This window comes from Nyctereutes procyonoides, unplaced genomic scaffold (genome assembly GCF_905146905.1).
Source record: "Nyctereutes procyonoides isolate TBG_1078 unplaced genomic scaffold, NYPRO_anot_genome, whole genome shotgun sequence".
Lineage (NCBI taxonomy): Eukaryota > Metazoa > Chordata > Mammalia > Carnivora > Canidae > Nyctereutes > Nyctereutes procyonoides.
In genome coordinates, this window is record NW_026575052.1 from 20,591,133 (window position 1) to 20,606,623 (window position 15,491).

The window sequence follows — 15,491 nt, forward strand, 5'->3', positions numbered from 1 at the left end:
CAGGGCCTCTGCCCCCATCCCCCTCAGATGGGGGTTCCCCACGTGGCCAGGCTCACCTCGTGCCTGAGTGCCTGGTGGCCCAGCTCCAGCCCCGTGGTGGCTCCTTTGCCTCCCCCATGTGGTGTCCTGAGCAGACCTCTCCCCCCACCTCCCTGCCTGGGAGGGTGGGGCCCCATTCCTGATCCCCCATCCCCCATCCCCTCCTTTCCGTCCTCCTCCCCCTGTGGGTGGGCCCTGCCCCCTCCCCACCTCCCTTCCCCCATCTCCTGGGTGGACCCTGCCCCTCCCTCTCCCCCTTCTTCATCCCCCTGCCCCCTCCCCCTTCTTCATCCCCTCCTCCCCTTCCTCCTTCTTCCTGAAAGTGGGCTCTCCCCCTTCCTCCTCCCCTTCCCCTCCTTCCTCCTCCCCTCCTTCCTCCTCCTCTCCTTCCTCCTCCCCTCCTTCCTCCTCCCCTCCTTCCCCTCCCTCTCCCCTCCCCCTCTCCATTCCCTCTTCCCCCCATCCCCTTCTGCGGGCGGCCCTCCCCCCACCCCCTCCCCTGTCTGGCCAGGCCCTATGTCTCACTGCCTGTGTCTGCCTCCCCGCAGGCCCTGCTGCTCCAAGTCTGATGACTTCTACATGTTTGGATTCTTCTTCGTGGAGAAGGGCTTAGAGCGAGAGGTGAGCCCCCCCAGCAGCCCAGGAACAAGGTCTCCAAGGCCTGGGGGCTGCGCTTAGGCCACAGAGCAGCCACCACTCCCACGTCTGTCCAGGGGGGGTGATGGGGAATCCCCCAGCTGGCTCCCAGGGTGGGGTGGGGGCCCGTCCAGCCCTGCTTGGCCTCTTCTGTTGGCCTCACTCCTATACCTCACGTGCCCCGTTAGTGACTCTCCCGCTGAGTTTGGGAGACCTTGGCTCCCTTCGTGTGCTAGAACCTCAGTGGATAAGGGCCAGTGCACGCCTTATCTGGGCAATATCAGCCTTACAACCGGGAAAAAACCCAGCTTAGTATCAGCTGTCGAAAGGAGCCAAGTGGTTCTCTCTTCTGGCTGCTGCGTACATTTGAACCACTACCAACTGTTTACTTACTTACTGAGGGCCTGCGGGTTCTGGCAGTGTCCCAGGCCCACACAGTATGCGTGTTATGTCCTTGGAACCTCACACGGCTGAACAACGCGGCCACTGCTGCCCATTTCACAGATTCTCAGGGCCACCTGCATCTGGTGCGGCCTGAGAGGGTGGCCCAGGCCACAGGGCTCTGGTGCTGGGACCTCCCTCCCCTCTCTGCTTCCAGGATTGGGGGGGGGGGATGGGGTCTTTCCCTGGCCGGGGCTTCCCGAGGTGGCGTAGGCTCCCTAGGTGAGGGGGCTCCCTAGGTGAAGAGCACGGGGCCTGAGGGAAACCTGCAGCTGTGTGACCCTGGGGCAGGCTCCCAGACTCCCTGAGCCGGGGTGTGCTCACTCGAAGCAGGAGTCCTCGTGGCCCTAGATCATGAGATTGTGCCCGGGGTAGAGTCACGGGCAGCATGGGGTCCTCTTGTCCCCTAGCTAGGGACTCAGGCCCGGCCTCACTCCTGAATTTGGGGGCGGACAGACCCACCACCAGCTCCAGAGCTCAGACTTGGTTCCCATTCACAGGCTTGGGACCATGGGCTTCTCAGGGAAATAGAGTCAGAGACCTAGGTGATGTGGGGGAGGGGAAGGGAGCAAGGCACAGTGGAACTGAATGAAGGTCATTTAGTCATGTTGATGTCCCATCATCACCTGGAACCCAAGGAGGGTGTTAGTTGTTTTTTTTTTTAAAGATTTATTTATTTGTTTTAGAGATTGAGCGAGTACACATGCACAAATAGGGGGAGGGGCAGAGGGAGAGGGAGAAGCAGCCTCCCTGCTGATAAGGGAGCCCCATGAGGGGCGCGATCTCAGGACCCGCGATCTCAGGACCTGGGATCGTGACCCGAGCTTAACAGACTAAGCCCCCCAGGGGTGTGAGGTTTGATGACCTTGAGCCGGGATGGGCCATGGGGGGGGGGGTCAGAGCAAGTGGCCCTGCAGGTGCCAGCCCTGACAGCCCCTGTCGCCCCCAGTACCGCCTGGCGCCCATCCCCCGGGCCCGCCACTACTTCGCCTGTGCCAGCCTCATCTTCGTCTGCATCCTGCTGGTCCACGTCCTGCTCATGCCCAGGTCGGCCGGGGTGGGCGGGATGGGCAGGTGTGCTGGGGTCGGGCCAGGAGGGCAGTGCCCGGCAGGGCCCCCAGAACACCTGCGCGCACTGCCTGAGCGGCAGGAAGGGGCCGGTTCTTTGAATTCTGTGACTGAGACCTGGAATCCCAGAAACTGGATCAGGGGCTGTGGCCCCACACCTGGGGTCAACGGGGCTTATTTTTGTTTCCAGGCCTCTCCGTCTCGCACGCACCTCACCTGCCCAGTCCCCTGAGACCCGTGTGGCCCTGGGGGATGTCAGTGTGCCCCTGTTGCCTGAGACGTTTGCTGTCCCAGAAGGGCAGACTCCCAGAACCGTGGCCGCTGCCATCTCCCTCTTAGATTGGGAAACAGGCTCGCAGGGCTTCACGCCCTGTCTGGGTACACGGCCAGGATCTCAGGAGCCCCGAGATCCGTGCGGCTGCCTCAGGGCCCCCGCGGGTGGGAGAAGGGCAGCGGGGAGGTCCTGGGGAAGGCGTCAGGACAGCTACTTGGGGGCTAAGGGAAGGGTGGTGAGGCCAAAGGATTCATCAGGATTGAGGTTTAGGATGCGCTTAATAAAGACCAAATGGGAAACCTTTCTGCGTGGTACTCGTGTGTCTGCTGTGGGTCCGAAGGCTGCGTGGCCCCTTCCTTAGACACTCGGCCCAGACATCTCCTGTCGTGAGCGGGGCCGCTGGAGCACAGTTCTCAGAGATCCCATGGCTGTGTGTAGATAGCAGTTTGGGGGTGTGGGGCAGGAGGTGGCCAGGAGCCCAAGAATTGGGTGCTGGGGGTTGGGGAGCCTGCCTGCGGCTTGGCCCTGGACCGACGGTCCCCCAGAACCAGGGTTTTCTGCTCTCCAGGATGGTGACTCTGGGTGTGTCCTTCGGGCTGGTGGCCTGTGTGCTGGGGCTGGTGCTGGGCCTCTGCTTTGCCCACAAGTTCCTGGTGAGTGGGAGGCCCCTGAGTGGGCCCCGGCCGGGCCCTGCCCCACTGGCCCTCCGTGCCCTCCTGCCTGGGTGACACTTTGCAGAGGGCTTCTCCCAGTAATTCCACCTTCCTAGCTGCTGGTGGTCCCCAAGTGGCTGTGCTGTCCCCGCCCCTAAGGGTGGGGGCGTCCCTTCTGTCTACACCCCATGTGTCCTGGGCATGGGGCATGGCACGCATGGAGACTGTCCTTCTCGGGCCCCCTCATATCTGCCGGACCCTGGGACTGAGGGGTGCTTGTCTGGGTACGGCACCAGCCACCTGACCCTGTGACTCCACAGAGGTGCTGCCCGGCGCGGGGTACGTTGCAGGCCATCTCCAAGAGGGTGGAGACCCAGCCCCTGCTGCGGTTGTCTCTGGCCATCCTGACTGTTGGCAGCCTGCTCAGCATCGCCATCGTCAACCTGGTGGGTCCTGGGCGTGGGGGCGGCGGGCCCTGGCGAGGAGCCCTCCTAGGCTCCTTCTGTGCACTCCTTCTGTGTGTGCTTCCTGGGAGCGGAGGAGCCAATCCTTGGCCCTGGGCACCTTCAGGTCTCGAATCCCGTAGCTAATGCCCGAGAGCTGCAGCTGGTGCAGAGCCAGGCCAGGCCCTGTGGGGCTCCTGCAGCTGGCCTGTGCCCCGGCCCCTTCGGTTTTCACACGAGGACCTAATGCCCCCAGAGGGCTTAGGTGGCCAGCCCCACAGGGACGGGATGCCTTGAACCCCCTGTGTTCTTGGGATCCTCTACCTTCTTTGTGGCCCCCGGGGGAGGCCTGGCTTACCCTGAGGCTCCATTTCCTTGCTAGGGTGAGTGGCCCCCAGCACAGCCTGGGGGGACCCCTGGTTCTCAGGCCTTGCTCACATGCTCACTGCTGCAGACAGGCTTGTCCCTGCTGGCCCTCCCAGTTCTGATGGCTAGAGCCAGGGTCTCTCTGTGTCCCTGACACCCTGTGACCACCACACTCAGTGTCACCTGGGGAGAAGGGGCTCATTGACAGTGCCGATCCCCACTCCTGCCCTGCCTGCCCCAGCCCCGTATCAGCCTCTCCTGCTCTCGCGATGGTGCACATGGGTCTTCATTTTCCACGCTTCTCTGCTCCAGACCCCTCCCCACATGAAGCTGATGCCTGTGGTGGGAAGTCGGGGCACCGCGGCTCTGGCCGTGCCCGGAGCTGGGCCTGGCAGGAGATGCCCGTGATGCTCATGGAGGCCTCGGGCCCCTGCCTCCCACCAGCCCCGCTCGGCCCCGGCTGGTCTTGGAGTCCTGGGTCCCTGGACCTCCCCTCACAGTCGCCTGTCTCCTCTGTAGCCCCTGATGCCTTTCCCAGCCCTGGGGCTGCCTGCGGGCAACCAGACGAGCCTGAGTCCGAGTCCAAAGGCCATCAGCAGGGAGCTGATGCCGTGCGACCTCCTCCCGGTGAGTGCAGCCGGGCCCTGGCCCAGACCTCTGGGCTCCGCGTGTCCCCACTGGGCCCTGCCCCCATGCGGCTTCATCCAGGGCGAGCAGGCAGGAGCACCCTGTGCTGGGGTGTCTCTTGACTCACCCTGCAGCCGTTGATGAGGAGGGGCCTGGAGAGGTTGAGGGTTGGCCTCACAGGTGGTTGAGCCATGACTGGCTTCAGGAGGCTGACACCAGAGGCCGCGTCTCCGGAGCTCTGAGGGACGGCAGCGTGGGGGCCGTAGTGAATTTTGAGCTGGTTTCTGATGGGCAGAAAGGTAATGGGACAGGCGATGGAGAGGGGACAGTGGGAAGAACCCAGGCCTGCAGTGGGAGCCAGCGAGGGCTTCAGGTGGTTGTGTCAGGGGAGGGGCGAGGGACAGTTGGGAGGTGGAGCTGGAGGTGGGTTTGATCTAGATCGGGGCGGGGGAACACAAACGCCTGGATGGAGCTCGGTCTCTCTTTTGGGGGCCGTGGGGAGCCACAGCAGGATCAAGAGTAACTGGGCAGACATGCACTTTGGGAAGGGCACGGTGACGACAGATGTGAGGCGGGGAGGCCGCTCAGGTACGCGCATACCGTGGCCCTCACGTTTGTCGCATCCACAGACCACCTGCAATCTTAGTTACTGTGTTTTTCCTCCTTTAAATGAGTTCACCTGCCGTAAGTAGAAATAAAAATACAATGAAAGCAACGTGATACTGGGAAGTTTTAGATTCTGTTGTCTGCTCTTTGCTAAGAACAGAGGGCAGCAAGGCAAGGGAGCAGGGCTGCAGACACGTCGGCGCTTTGTGGGTCCCCTGAGCCAGAAAGGGCTCTGGTGACCTGGGGTCAAGGAGCTGCCTTGTGGTGACTGCCCCCCCGCCCCCCCAGTATTACACCTGTAGCTGCATCCTGGCCTTTGTCGCTTGCTCGGTCTTCCTGCGGATGAGCCTGGAGCTGAAGGTCGTGATGTTGACAGCGGGCCTGGTGACCTACCTGGTGGTCTTCAATATCTCCCCGTGCTGGAAGTCGCACTGCTCGGACTACGGCCAGGCCAACCTCACCAAGACCAACGGAACCCTCAGGTGAGGCCCCAAGCACCCCCTGCTCACCGCCGGGACCCCAGTCCCACTGTCCGTCTCCACTGTGGTCGTGGCAGACCCTTGCTTCGGTTTGGCTGTTGTTTCAAACTGTGGTGCGTTTGCACTCACGGTCCCATCTGGGCTGGGCACCTTGAGGGGCTGGATCGGCAGGTGGCCTGGTTTCCATGTTACAGAAGAGGAAGTGTTGGTCCCAGGTCTGTACACTCAGAGCCCAAAGTGTGACTCACTTGCAGGTTCTTTGGAGGACACCCCCCATCCCACGGAGGCTTCCTGGGACATCCCGTCCCTACCCCATCCTGGGGGTGTGGACTGGGGAGGCTTCAGTTTTAGCCCAGTCCCCACCTTGAGTCGTGTCCCTGATCCCCACAGAGTTCTGGAAAGAACAGTTGTCCCTGGTCTGTCCCTGGACAGGCGGCTGACACCTGTGTGGGGAGGGATGGTGTGTGTGCGCCTCTGGGGCCAGACTGAGAGGGGCCTGGCTCCCCTTGAACTAAAAGGCTGGAGTCTGGGGACCCAGAACAAAATCTGCTCCCGTGGGGCAACTGGCACCTGCAAACTCCTACCAAACTCCAAGTCCCTGGCTCACTTGGAGGAGTGTTTGCCCCCTCACCTGCCTGGAGTGCTTTTCCCGCAGAGTTTGCCATGGCTATTCCGTGTCATCTGGGTGCCAGCCAGTCACACGTCTTTGCTTTGCAAGCTGGAGTTGCTTGTTTAGTATCTGTGCCGTGAGGGTGTGAGCTCTGAGGGCAGCGCTCTGTCCTGTTCATGCCTTTCTGGCTCTGGGGGAGCTGGGAGTGACCCCTGCCTTTCCCCTGCATGTCCAGCAGCTCCTCATTGTGTTTGTGGAAGGATCTGAAGGTGATGATCAACTTCTACCTGGTTCTGTTTTACGTCACCCTCATCATGCTCTCCAGACAGGTACAGCCCGGGAGGCCCTGGCTCGGCTTGGAGAGAGAACTGGGGTGGGGCCGGAGCTTCTGCAGATTTGGGGCTGCACCAAAGGCAGCGGACAGCCCTGCAGGAAGCCCTGGTCCCCAGGGAAGGGATCCCCGAGTCCTCACCTCCCTGTGTCGCCTCCTCTCAGGACGCCAGTGACATCTGGTTGTGTGGGTCACTTGAGAACCGAGTCAAGGCTGACTGGGATTCTAAGGCCATTGGGAGGTGGCTGTTGAGCTGGGATGCAGGGTAGAAGTGCTGAGGGGCTGGCCAGTGGCCCCTGGGGGTTACAAGTGTGTCCTGCCCGCTGCTCGGTGTGTGTCATCGCCGTGCCCCAACTCACCACGGCTGGGGCCCTGACCTTCCCCACTGTCTGCAGATTGACTACTACTGCCGCTTGGACTGTTTGTGGAAGAAGAAGTTCAAGAAGGAACATGAGGAGTTTGAAACCATGGAGAACGTGAACCGCCTTCTTCTGGAGAATGTCTTGCCAGCCCACGTGGCCGCTCACTTCATCGGCGACAAGTTAAATGAGGTGTGGTGCCGGCAGGGGCTGGGTGACAAGGGTGGGGAGTGTGGGTATGGATATGGTCCTGGGGCCCTCACGTCTGGGGGGGCCTTGGTTGTCGGCCCTGGGAGATGGGGCCGCCAGGCAGTTTGAGCATCAGCTGCACGTCCAGGTCTTTGTGGGCTGGGCGGCCCGTGTGGATGAAAATGTGTTTCATGGGTTCTGTGCAGCAGCGTTTTATAGGAGAGACAGGCCCCAGGCCCCCTGACCGTGACCTTTGCCTGCCCCAGGGGCTCGCATCCTCAGCCAGGAGACCCAGGATACCAGAGCCAGAACCACTCTGAGCCCGCCCCACCCCACCCAGTGGACTTAGACTTATTTTTTAGCAGCCCCTAGATGGGTGTCATGTGTAAGGCAGGCTGAGCGACACTGGCCAGCTGGCACAAGGTGGTTCCCCCCCCCCCATCCAGGACTGGTACCATCAGTCCTACGACTGCGTGTGTGTCATGTTTGCGTCCGTACCGGACTTCAAAGTCTTCTACACAGAGTGTGATGTCAACAAGGAGGGGCTGGAGTGTCTGCGCCTGCTCAACGAGATCATCGCTGACTTCGATGAGGTACGGGCCCGTGCACGGGTCCCTGGGGGGCAGGTGTGCTATACAAATCATGAGAGGGACACGTTCGCCTTTTTCCGTGTTTTCTTCAGTAGGCATTTTGTTATCTTCTCTGCGAGAGGCAGCTGGCTAAGATTAGATTTAGGTCCTTGAAGAAGGCAGCGGTCCCCTTATCTGCGGCTTCTTAGCCGTGGTCAGCTGTGCTCTCGCCGATGACCCCCCTCCTGACATCTGGTCAGGTCAGTCGTGGCCAGATGCCATGCCACAGCATCCCCGTCCTGCACCTCGATTCGTCTCATCATGTGGAGGAGGAATGAATGCTATACAGGAAGGCTTTCAAAGACCATTTACGTCACTTTTATTGGGGCACACTGTTAAATCGCTGTTAATCTCTCACTGCGCCTATTTCTGCACTAAAGCTCATCACAGGCGTGTACGTGGATGAGAGAGCACATGTTATGTAGGGCCCAGGGGCCCGTGCTTCCAGGCTCCTCCGGGGTCTGGGAATGGATAAGGGGGACTGCCATAGTTTGATTCCTAGTGAAGCCCATGCCATCAGCTGTTCCAGAGGAAGGCAGTTGGTTTGGACTTTTTTTAAAAAAAGATTTTAGAGAGAGCATGAGAGCACGTGAGCACACATGCAAGCAGTGGGAGGGGGCTAAGGGAAAGGAAGGACTCTTAAGCAGGCTCCATGTTCAGGGCAGAGCCCAACATGGGGCTTGGGGCTTGATCCCACAACTGTGAGATTGTGACCCAACCTAAAGCCAAGAGTCAGAAGCCTGATGGACTGAGCCACCCAGTCACCTGGACTTTAATTTTTAGTTGCAGACAATAGACATTCCTGGGTAGATCCTGCTGGGCTGCGCTTGCTCCTTAGAATGAGACTGCAGAGGTGAATGGGAGGCCAAGGGGGCAGGGAGAGAGCCAGAGGCCTTGTCCATGTGTGTACTCGGCTCTCCACTCATAAGGGGAGGCCCAACGTGAGAAAGGCAGGCATTAGGAGCAGTGGTGGGATGGACCCCACCCCTTCTCAGACCCTGGGTGTCCCTTTGCTCCACAGCTGCTCCTAAAGCCCAAGTTCAGCAGTGTTGAGAAGATCAAGACCATTGGCAGCACATACATGGCAGCTGCGGGGCTCAGCAGCCCCTCAGGGACTGAGAACCAGGTACTGAGCCATGCGGGTGGCCTCCTGTCCCAGCCTCATATTAAGGGGATTCAACAGACAGTCCCCAGACCTATCACCTGACTTCGAAGGGACACCCCTTCCTGTCCTGTGAGGGAGGGGCCGAAGACCTCATGGTTTGGCTTGGGGGAGGCGCCTCACACCCACCTGACACCTGGTGGAGGTGGGAGTCGGGCCCGGGATCCTATGGCTCCTGTGCACAGCGCTCTATCCTGCAGGACCTGGAGCGGCAACACGCGCACATTGGCATCATGGTGGAGTTCAGCATTGCCCTGATGAGCAAGCTGGATGGCATCAACCGGCATTCCTTCAACTCCTTCCGCCTCCGAGTTGGTGAGGGCCCAGAGGGCGGGCCGGGCTTGGGGTGGGAGGCTGTGGCCTTGCCTCCTGGCAAGCCCACGCTCAGATGGGATGATGCACTTCACTGTTGAGCAGGAAAGGTTTGAAAAATCCCTCTTGGTCTTACCACCCTGGCGACTGGGCAATTACTCTTTGCATATTGTTTATAAAGTTACTTTTGAAAGTTGTGAGATTAGAATAGAACACTACAGAAAATGGAGAACCCAAAATCACCCGCCATAAACCTTAAAACATCCTGAGAACAAAGCAAAGTTAATGAACTAACTGCTCTGTGTTAGCTAGCAGGGCTGGTGCTCAAAGCCCACCGGCTCTGTTGGGAAAGGAGCTGATGCTCACCTCAGTCCGACTCCTGGAGCAAGCAGGCGGAAAAGGGCTGCCCAGGGAGTGCCTCCCCCACACCCTGGAGGAGAGCTCCTGTCATGGGCTTGGGAAGCCCCCTCTGACCCCCATTTCAGCTGCCAGTCGGTGCTTTCTGTGGCTGCTGCTGGACTCTGCCCCTCCCCCCCACCCCCGCCCCAGGGCAGAGCTTGAGGCTTGGTCTCTCAGACCTGCCAACCGCAAATGTCACCTTCAGGCATAAACCATGGGCCAGTGATCGCCGGAGTGATTGGGGCCCGAAAGCCTCAGTATGACATCTGGGGAAACACAGTCAACGTTGCCAGCCGGATGGAGAGCACTGGAGAACTTGGCAAGATCCAGGTACAACCCAGCTGGGGCAGCTTGTGATCACAGGGAGGAGTGTCCCACAGGCAAGGGGCCTGGGCATCAGTCAGCTATGGGATCCCAGCCCTGACACGCTGCTTGGGGCTGGTTTCTACCCAACAGCAGGTGTTCTTCCTGCTTCCCAGGACCACTATCCTTTTCCTCTCAGGTTACTGAAGAGACATGCACCATCCTCCAGGGACTAGGTTATTCTTGCGAATGCCGAGGACTGATCAACGTCAAAGGCAAAGGCGAACTGAGGACTTACTTTGTCTGTACAGACACTGCCAAGTTCCAAGGATTGGGACTGAACTGAGGGCTTCTGGTAGGTGCAGAACATGCTAGAAGTGCATTTTCTTCCCTGAGGCAAGCCAAGGGGAGCATTCAGCCCCATGCCAGTCACAAAGGCATTCCAAGGGTTTGGCCATCACTACTCCGGCAGATGGCTTCCTTGCACTTGTGCTAGAGGATTTCTTGGAATGCGTCTGACCCCAGCCCGAGGCGACCACTGAGCCTTGCCACACACAGGCAGCCAGAAACTGTGTGGTCTGAGTCTGCAACACAGCCTCCAGACAGCGTGGATATGCTCACTCGTAAGCTTCAGATCCTCAGCCCGCTAGGTGCTGTGGAGGTCTCAGAGCATGAGCTGGACATACCCTGCCATGGCCTGCAAACTACGCCAGTAGGACCTTTTCTAGGTACAGAACTGAGACAAGCTGTCCAGGATGGGCTGGGTACTCCTTTCTCCTCAGCAGAGCAGCAACAGCATTCTGCATTTCTCGCACAGGCATTCAGGTAAATAGAGCTGAAAAGACTGTTTTCCATCTGTGGTTTCATGCAGTAGGGAGGAAAAACCATAATGGACATTTGTTACTTCTTGTCATCTCTAGCATGTGTTTGTTTTAAATGGGTATTAGTGGAGGTTTTATCCTTTTAATGACTTCTTAGACACTGGACAAAATATCTTCCCTCCAGTGTACCGTCTTTTAAACCACAGACACAGGAGAGCCTATCGTCCAGGGTCCATTGGTTTATGGACCAGCCCAGGTGGGGGTGGGGCTCGGAGGAGTAGTGTGTGGCTCCTGGCAAGAAGGCAAGCAGCGGCACAGCCCCGGAAATAAGGCAACCCCTTCTAGTCCCTCCCTGACCATTCACACGTTTGGGGCGTTCCCCTGCAGTCTTCAGCTACGTCTTAGTTTCTATTATAAAGGAGTGGAGTCTGTGTAGACAGGACGTAGACAACCTGTCGTGCTTCCTTTTCTTTAGTCCTCACACCTAACGTGAAGAGCTTCCAAATGAAAAGCATGTACTCCATGTAAGCGTGCAAAGAGGCTCCCGTATCTGGGAAGCCAGACCACTCAGAAGTGCTGAGACGGTCTTGTTCTGAATGAATCAAGGCAAGTGCAAAAAGTCAGGTTTGCAAGATGTGTCTTACACTGCTTCAATTCTCAAAGAATCAGAAGTCAGCTGTAATTGTGTGTCAAGGTGAGAAGGAGCCACACTGCCCATTCCTTTTTCTGAATCAGCTTCACTGCCTCATCTCCAGAGCATGCTCAGGGTTTCCAACACAGCTGCATTTCACAACAGAGTAGGGATTCCCAGTGAGGGGTCCTCCGGGAAACCCCTGCAACTACAGGAAATCTTGCATAGGGGAGACTTCAAAAAGCTTACCCAGGGTTGCAGCCAAGGGCACATAGAGCACTGAAACTGAACCCGCTGCCTGCTCAGGCCATGTCTGCGGGCTTATCAGTCTGAGAAGGGGCTTATCTTATTTGCACAGAGGAGCCAATGCACCAGTGTGGCTCTGAGGCTTGCATGTAACTGGAAGAGATAGGAATGAATTACACGAACTTGCTGTACAAAGGAATTTACAGCAAAAATGCCAAAGGGAATACCCTTACTTAAAAACCGCTTTTATGTACCAACTTTTCATATAAAGGGCTGGTTTCAGGTGAGTGCTACACTTACATTGGCAGTGGCCAGGGCTGCTCTACAGGGCTCTCCTGGGAGGTCAGGAAGGTTCTGTCGCAGATGTGATTTGGACACACCTATGTGTGCTGGGTCTCTCGGAGGTGGGCCTACTTCTAGTCTTGCAATATTCTAATTTTACTTTTTTTTCCTCCAGCAACAGAAATCCCAATTCCGAGTTCAAAAAGTAGTTACCAGTCCTATCTTTTTATTTCCACTTCAAGCCCTGTGTTCAGATAAGCACATTTTGTAAGTTCTGAGTTTCTGATGTGCAGACCATTGTGTGGAATGGACTCTAAAATGCACCTGCAGTCACTTCTGTTCAGTGTACTTTCCGGTGCCCCGGGCTCTTTACAGGTATTGTTCTATTTTCTGACAGGATAAGTAGCTTTCCTCACCCTGACCTTTTCTAGGGGTCAGGGGCTGGCTTCAAGATGGCCTCTCTGACTCTAGTGAAAGTCACACCTGAAGTTTTCTGGTTTACTCATTAAGAAAATCTAACAGAAAAGATCATTAACCACTGTATACATTGTGTATATAATAGGTCATGTACAAAAACAGGTTTTGAAAAGGTACATATGAATAATTAAGAATTATTCTGTATACTGAGTATTTATAGATTGTAATATTTGTTTCAAAATGTTGTACTTCATTTTTATAAAGTACTAGTGTTTCTACTTTGTTTAGCATTTCATACATTAAATTAGCAATTTGGAAGATCTGAATGTCCTAAAGTGTCTTGAATTTGTTTTCTTGGTCTGTTTAAGAACTGATTACTGCCTGAACTATAATCAAAAAATTAAACTCTAAAAAGATTTGATAAAATACATTATCTGAAAAATTCTGAAGTTCTTTTGGCAAATGATTTTCAGTAGGTTTTTAAAAGATTGGGTTGTCTTAAGAGAATCAGTTTTGCTAAATGTCAGTATTCAAAGACAGGAAAATAAAAATAATAAAATGGCTTCTAGCCAGGGGGGGTTTTACAGTGGCTCCATACAGCCAAGCAGGATCTTACCCTCACCCCGTTCACTGAACCAGACTATGGTGTGGTGCCTGGTTATGGAAGAGGACCGCATGTCTTCTGGTCTCCTACTCAGTTATCTGCTCAAGCAGCTGACCTTTGTATTTCATATAAAAGTAGATGACTCTTAGTTCAGGGGATATGCTGAGGCACAGGTGAGTAACAGAAACAAACAGTAAACAAACAAACTTTAGTAAACAGAAACAAACTTTCCTTTAAGCTCTGTGATTCCCTTTCTTATTTAGCTTCTCCTTCTACTGTAGTTCTAAGTGACTCAAAATGGAAAAAACAAACAGGACCACCAGAGAGGTTAGTGCTATGAAAATCCTGGTGTGATTTTTTTTGGGGAGTTGGAGGAGATTGAGGGTAGCATAGGGGAGGTACTTCATCACTTTATCCTTCTGCTTAAGAACACCATTCCCATCAAGTGTGCAGGGGGACATACACTTAAAATCATTTTAGAATCTACTAGTATTCGTTGTCCATTATTACACCATGAAAATCTCCCTAGATGGGGATTTTTAAAGCCTCTTAGCTCTGGTCTTGTTTGTGCACCCAAAGGGAAGTGGCACAGTCATTATTTTGACCTGACCATGCCCCAGCCCACTCCTCCTCCCCCTCTGGATGGCAACAGGTCAGAGTCTGTGCTATTCCTTCCTCACCAGGCCATTCTTTGAATAAATCATCCAGGTGAAATCTGATAAGTCAGGATAATATAATCTAATAACTATTTGGTTATTTCTTTAATGTGGAGTTTGGCAAATGTGGAAAAAAACGAGGGAGTTCAATTATTTGAGGGGCTTGCTTTTAACGAATGTCTAGAAAAGGCTGTTTTACTTCCTAAGTGTTTTTCTATCACTTTCATCCTCATACCCAGCTCTGGGGAAAGGTCAAGGGCGACTCAGCTGACAGCACAACACTGCTCATAGTCCCAGGCTCAGCTTTATTACCTAATACAAGTCCAATCTCTGGAACATTAAAATTAATTGTCCCGAAGTTTAATTAAAAACACAATTTACAAATATTTAATATCTTCTCAAAAGCATTTCCAAGTTAAGAATGAAAAAAATATGTACATAATATATAATGAAATACCAGTTAGCTTCAAATCCCATCAGGTCCACACTCAGCAACATCAGTCTTTTTAGGTTCTTCAAAATCTGAAAGGAAAAGTTATGGCTTCATTCAGCACTTTCCCCCTTTTAATTAAAAGGTAAAAGTATCATCCAGAAGAGTTAAGTGCTGACAGCTCTTCTTTACCACTTTCAAGGTTAAAGACTAGATAGATGTACTACAGGGGTATCATTGTAGGGTTTTTTGCAAATGTGGTCAAATCTTTATTTCCTTCACATCTTGTCTAAAGTATTTATAAAAACAGTTTACACAGTATCAACATGCAGAGACAAAAATCTTTCCAATGTTACTTGAGGGGAGAGGACCTGTGTTCCTTTTGCTCACAATAGCCCTCCGTCCTCCCTGGGACACAGGGCACTTACCTTTTGTTAAATCTACAAAGTTATTTTCCACGATGGGGGAGGGGATGGAAATCCCCATTGCTTTTCGAACTCCATATGTGCTGACAATATCACCTGGTGTGACTTGCTGGGCAAGTTCTTTCAGATTATTGGTCACTTGTTCAGCTAAGAAAAAGAAAAACAGTTCTAAGTGTTAAAATATGGTTCCTTTAGGTAATAAAAAACCAAAGCCAAAAGAATAATACAACGTTGACCCTGGAGTGGTTGGGACTGTGCCAGTCCTCCTGCACACAGATTTTTTTTTTTTTCTGATATACCCAGGACTGTAAACATACTCCATTATTATTTTAACATTTTCTTTTCTTTAGCTTTAAGAAACAATATAATACATGCTACTCACAGAGTATGTTAGTTGACTACTGATAGGTAAGGCTTCCAGTCAACTATTACAGGAGCTAAGTTCTGGGGAGTCAAAAATTACCTGTGGATTTTCAACTGCAGGTCAGGGAGGAGGGAAGTCAGCCAGCACCCCTAACCCTACGTTATTCAAGGGTCAATTGTGTAAATGTGAACCACGAACCCTTCATGGTTCACTTTGGTGCTGCCTGACAGTGGTTATCACTTCTCAGAAGTTCTCCCCTTTAAGTGTCTCCCGATTCTCCTCTTACCAGAGGTGCAACATACCGAGATGCATTTCCCTGTAAGAGGGACCCAAGAGACAGATCATGTTGGGAGGGGGTCTGGTGCTCAGCCGCTCGTTCTGGGCTTCCTGGAGCTCTCTGAGCAATCTGGTGGTCTCATCAAGTTTCCTCTGGAACATTTCAGCTTCTGTGTAATACAAAGAACAACAGACTAAAGAAAACACGGACATGCTTGTGTTCAATCTTGTACGGAAAAGTGAGTCCTAAGCACTGGAGTTTTGCTATAAGGCTATAGTCTTCTCTCCTCAAAGGAGTAATCCCCCTCAGATGCGATCAACACCACAGACATGCCTTACTCTTCACTGAAGCATGGCCACCTAAGATCTTCCTGTGGTGAATGCCTATGTCAATCTGTGCAAATGTGACACTA

At 54.3% G+C, this 15,491-nt stretch overlaps 2 protein-coding genes across 8 annotated transcripts in view; one reads left to right on the plus strand and one right to left on the minus strand.

The window, feature by feature from the left end:
• Positions 1-12,751, plus strand: part of ADCY7 (adenylate cyclase 7) — a 55,798-nt gene extending 43,047 nt beyond the window's left edge. For 5 of the 6 annotated variants that reach the window (XM_055331211.1, XM_055331214.1, XM_055331212.1 and 2 more), the window contains 13 exons: positions 588-660; positions 2,066-2,163; positions 3,027-3,111; positions 3,432-3,557; positions 4,440-4,547; positions 5,442-5,635; positions 6,478-6,571; positions 6,969-7,124; positions 7,568-7,714; positions 8,772-8,876; positions 9,113-9,227; positions 9,829-9,953; positions 10,126-12,751. In XM_055331211.1, coding sequence (XP_055187186.1) covers positions 588-660; positions 2,066-2,163; positions 3,027-3,111; positions 3,432-3,557; positions 4,440-4,547; positions 5,442-5,635; positions 6,478-6,571; positions 6,969-7,124; positions 7,568-7,714; positions 8,772-8,876; positions 9,113-9,227; positions 9,829-9,953; positions 10,126-10,272 — 1,573 coding nt within the window. In that variant the 3' untranslated portion in view covers positions 10,273-12,751. The remainder of the gene's footprint in view (positions 1-587; positions 661-2,065; positions 2,164-3,026; positions 3,112-3,431; positions 3,558-4,439; positions 4,548-5,441; positions 5,636-6,477; positions 6,572-6,968; positions 7,125-7,567; positions 7,715-8,771; positions 8,877-9,112; positions 9,228-9,828; positions 9,954-10,125) is intronic. The other variant, XM_055331215.1, reaches the window with a different exon arrangement.
• Positions 12,752-13,868: 1,117 nt separating this feature from the next.
• BRD7 (bromodomain containing 7) overlaps positions 13,869-15,491 on the minus strand; it is a 36,100-nt gene continuing 34,477 nt past the window's right edge. For both annotated transcript variants that reach the window (XM_055331678.1, XM_055331677.1), the window contains exons 15-17: positions 15,105-15,248; positions 14,442-14,585; positions 13,869-14,105 (exon numbers count right to left, since the gene is read on the minus strand). In XM_055331678.1, coding sequence (XP_055187653.1) covers positions 14,050-14,105; positions 14,442-14,585; positions 15,105-15,248 — 344 coding nt within the window. In that variant the 3' untranslated portion in view covers positions 13,869-14,049. The remainder of the gene's footprint in view (positions 14,106-14,441; positions 14,586-15,104; positions 15,249-15,491) is intronic.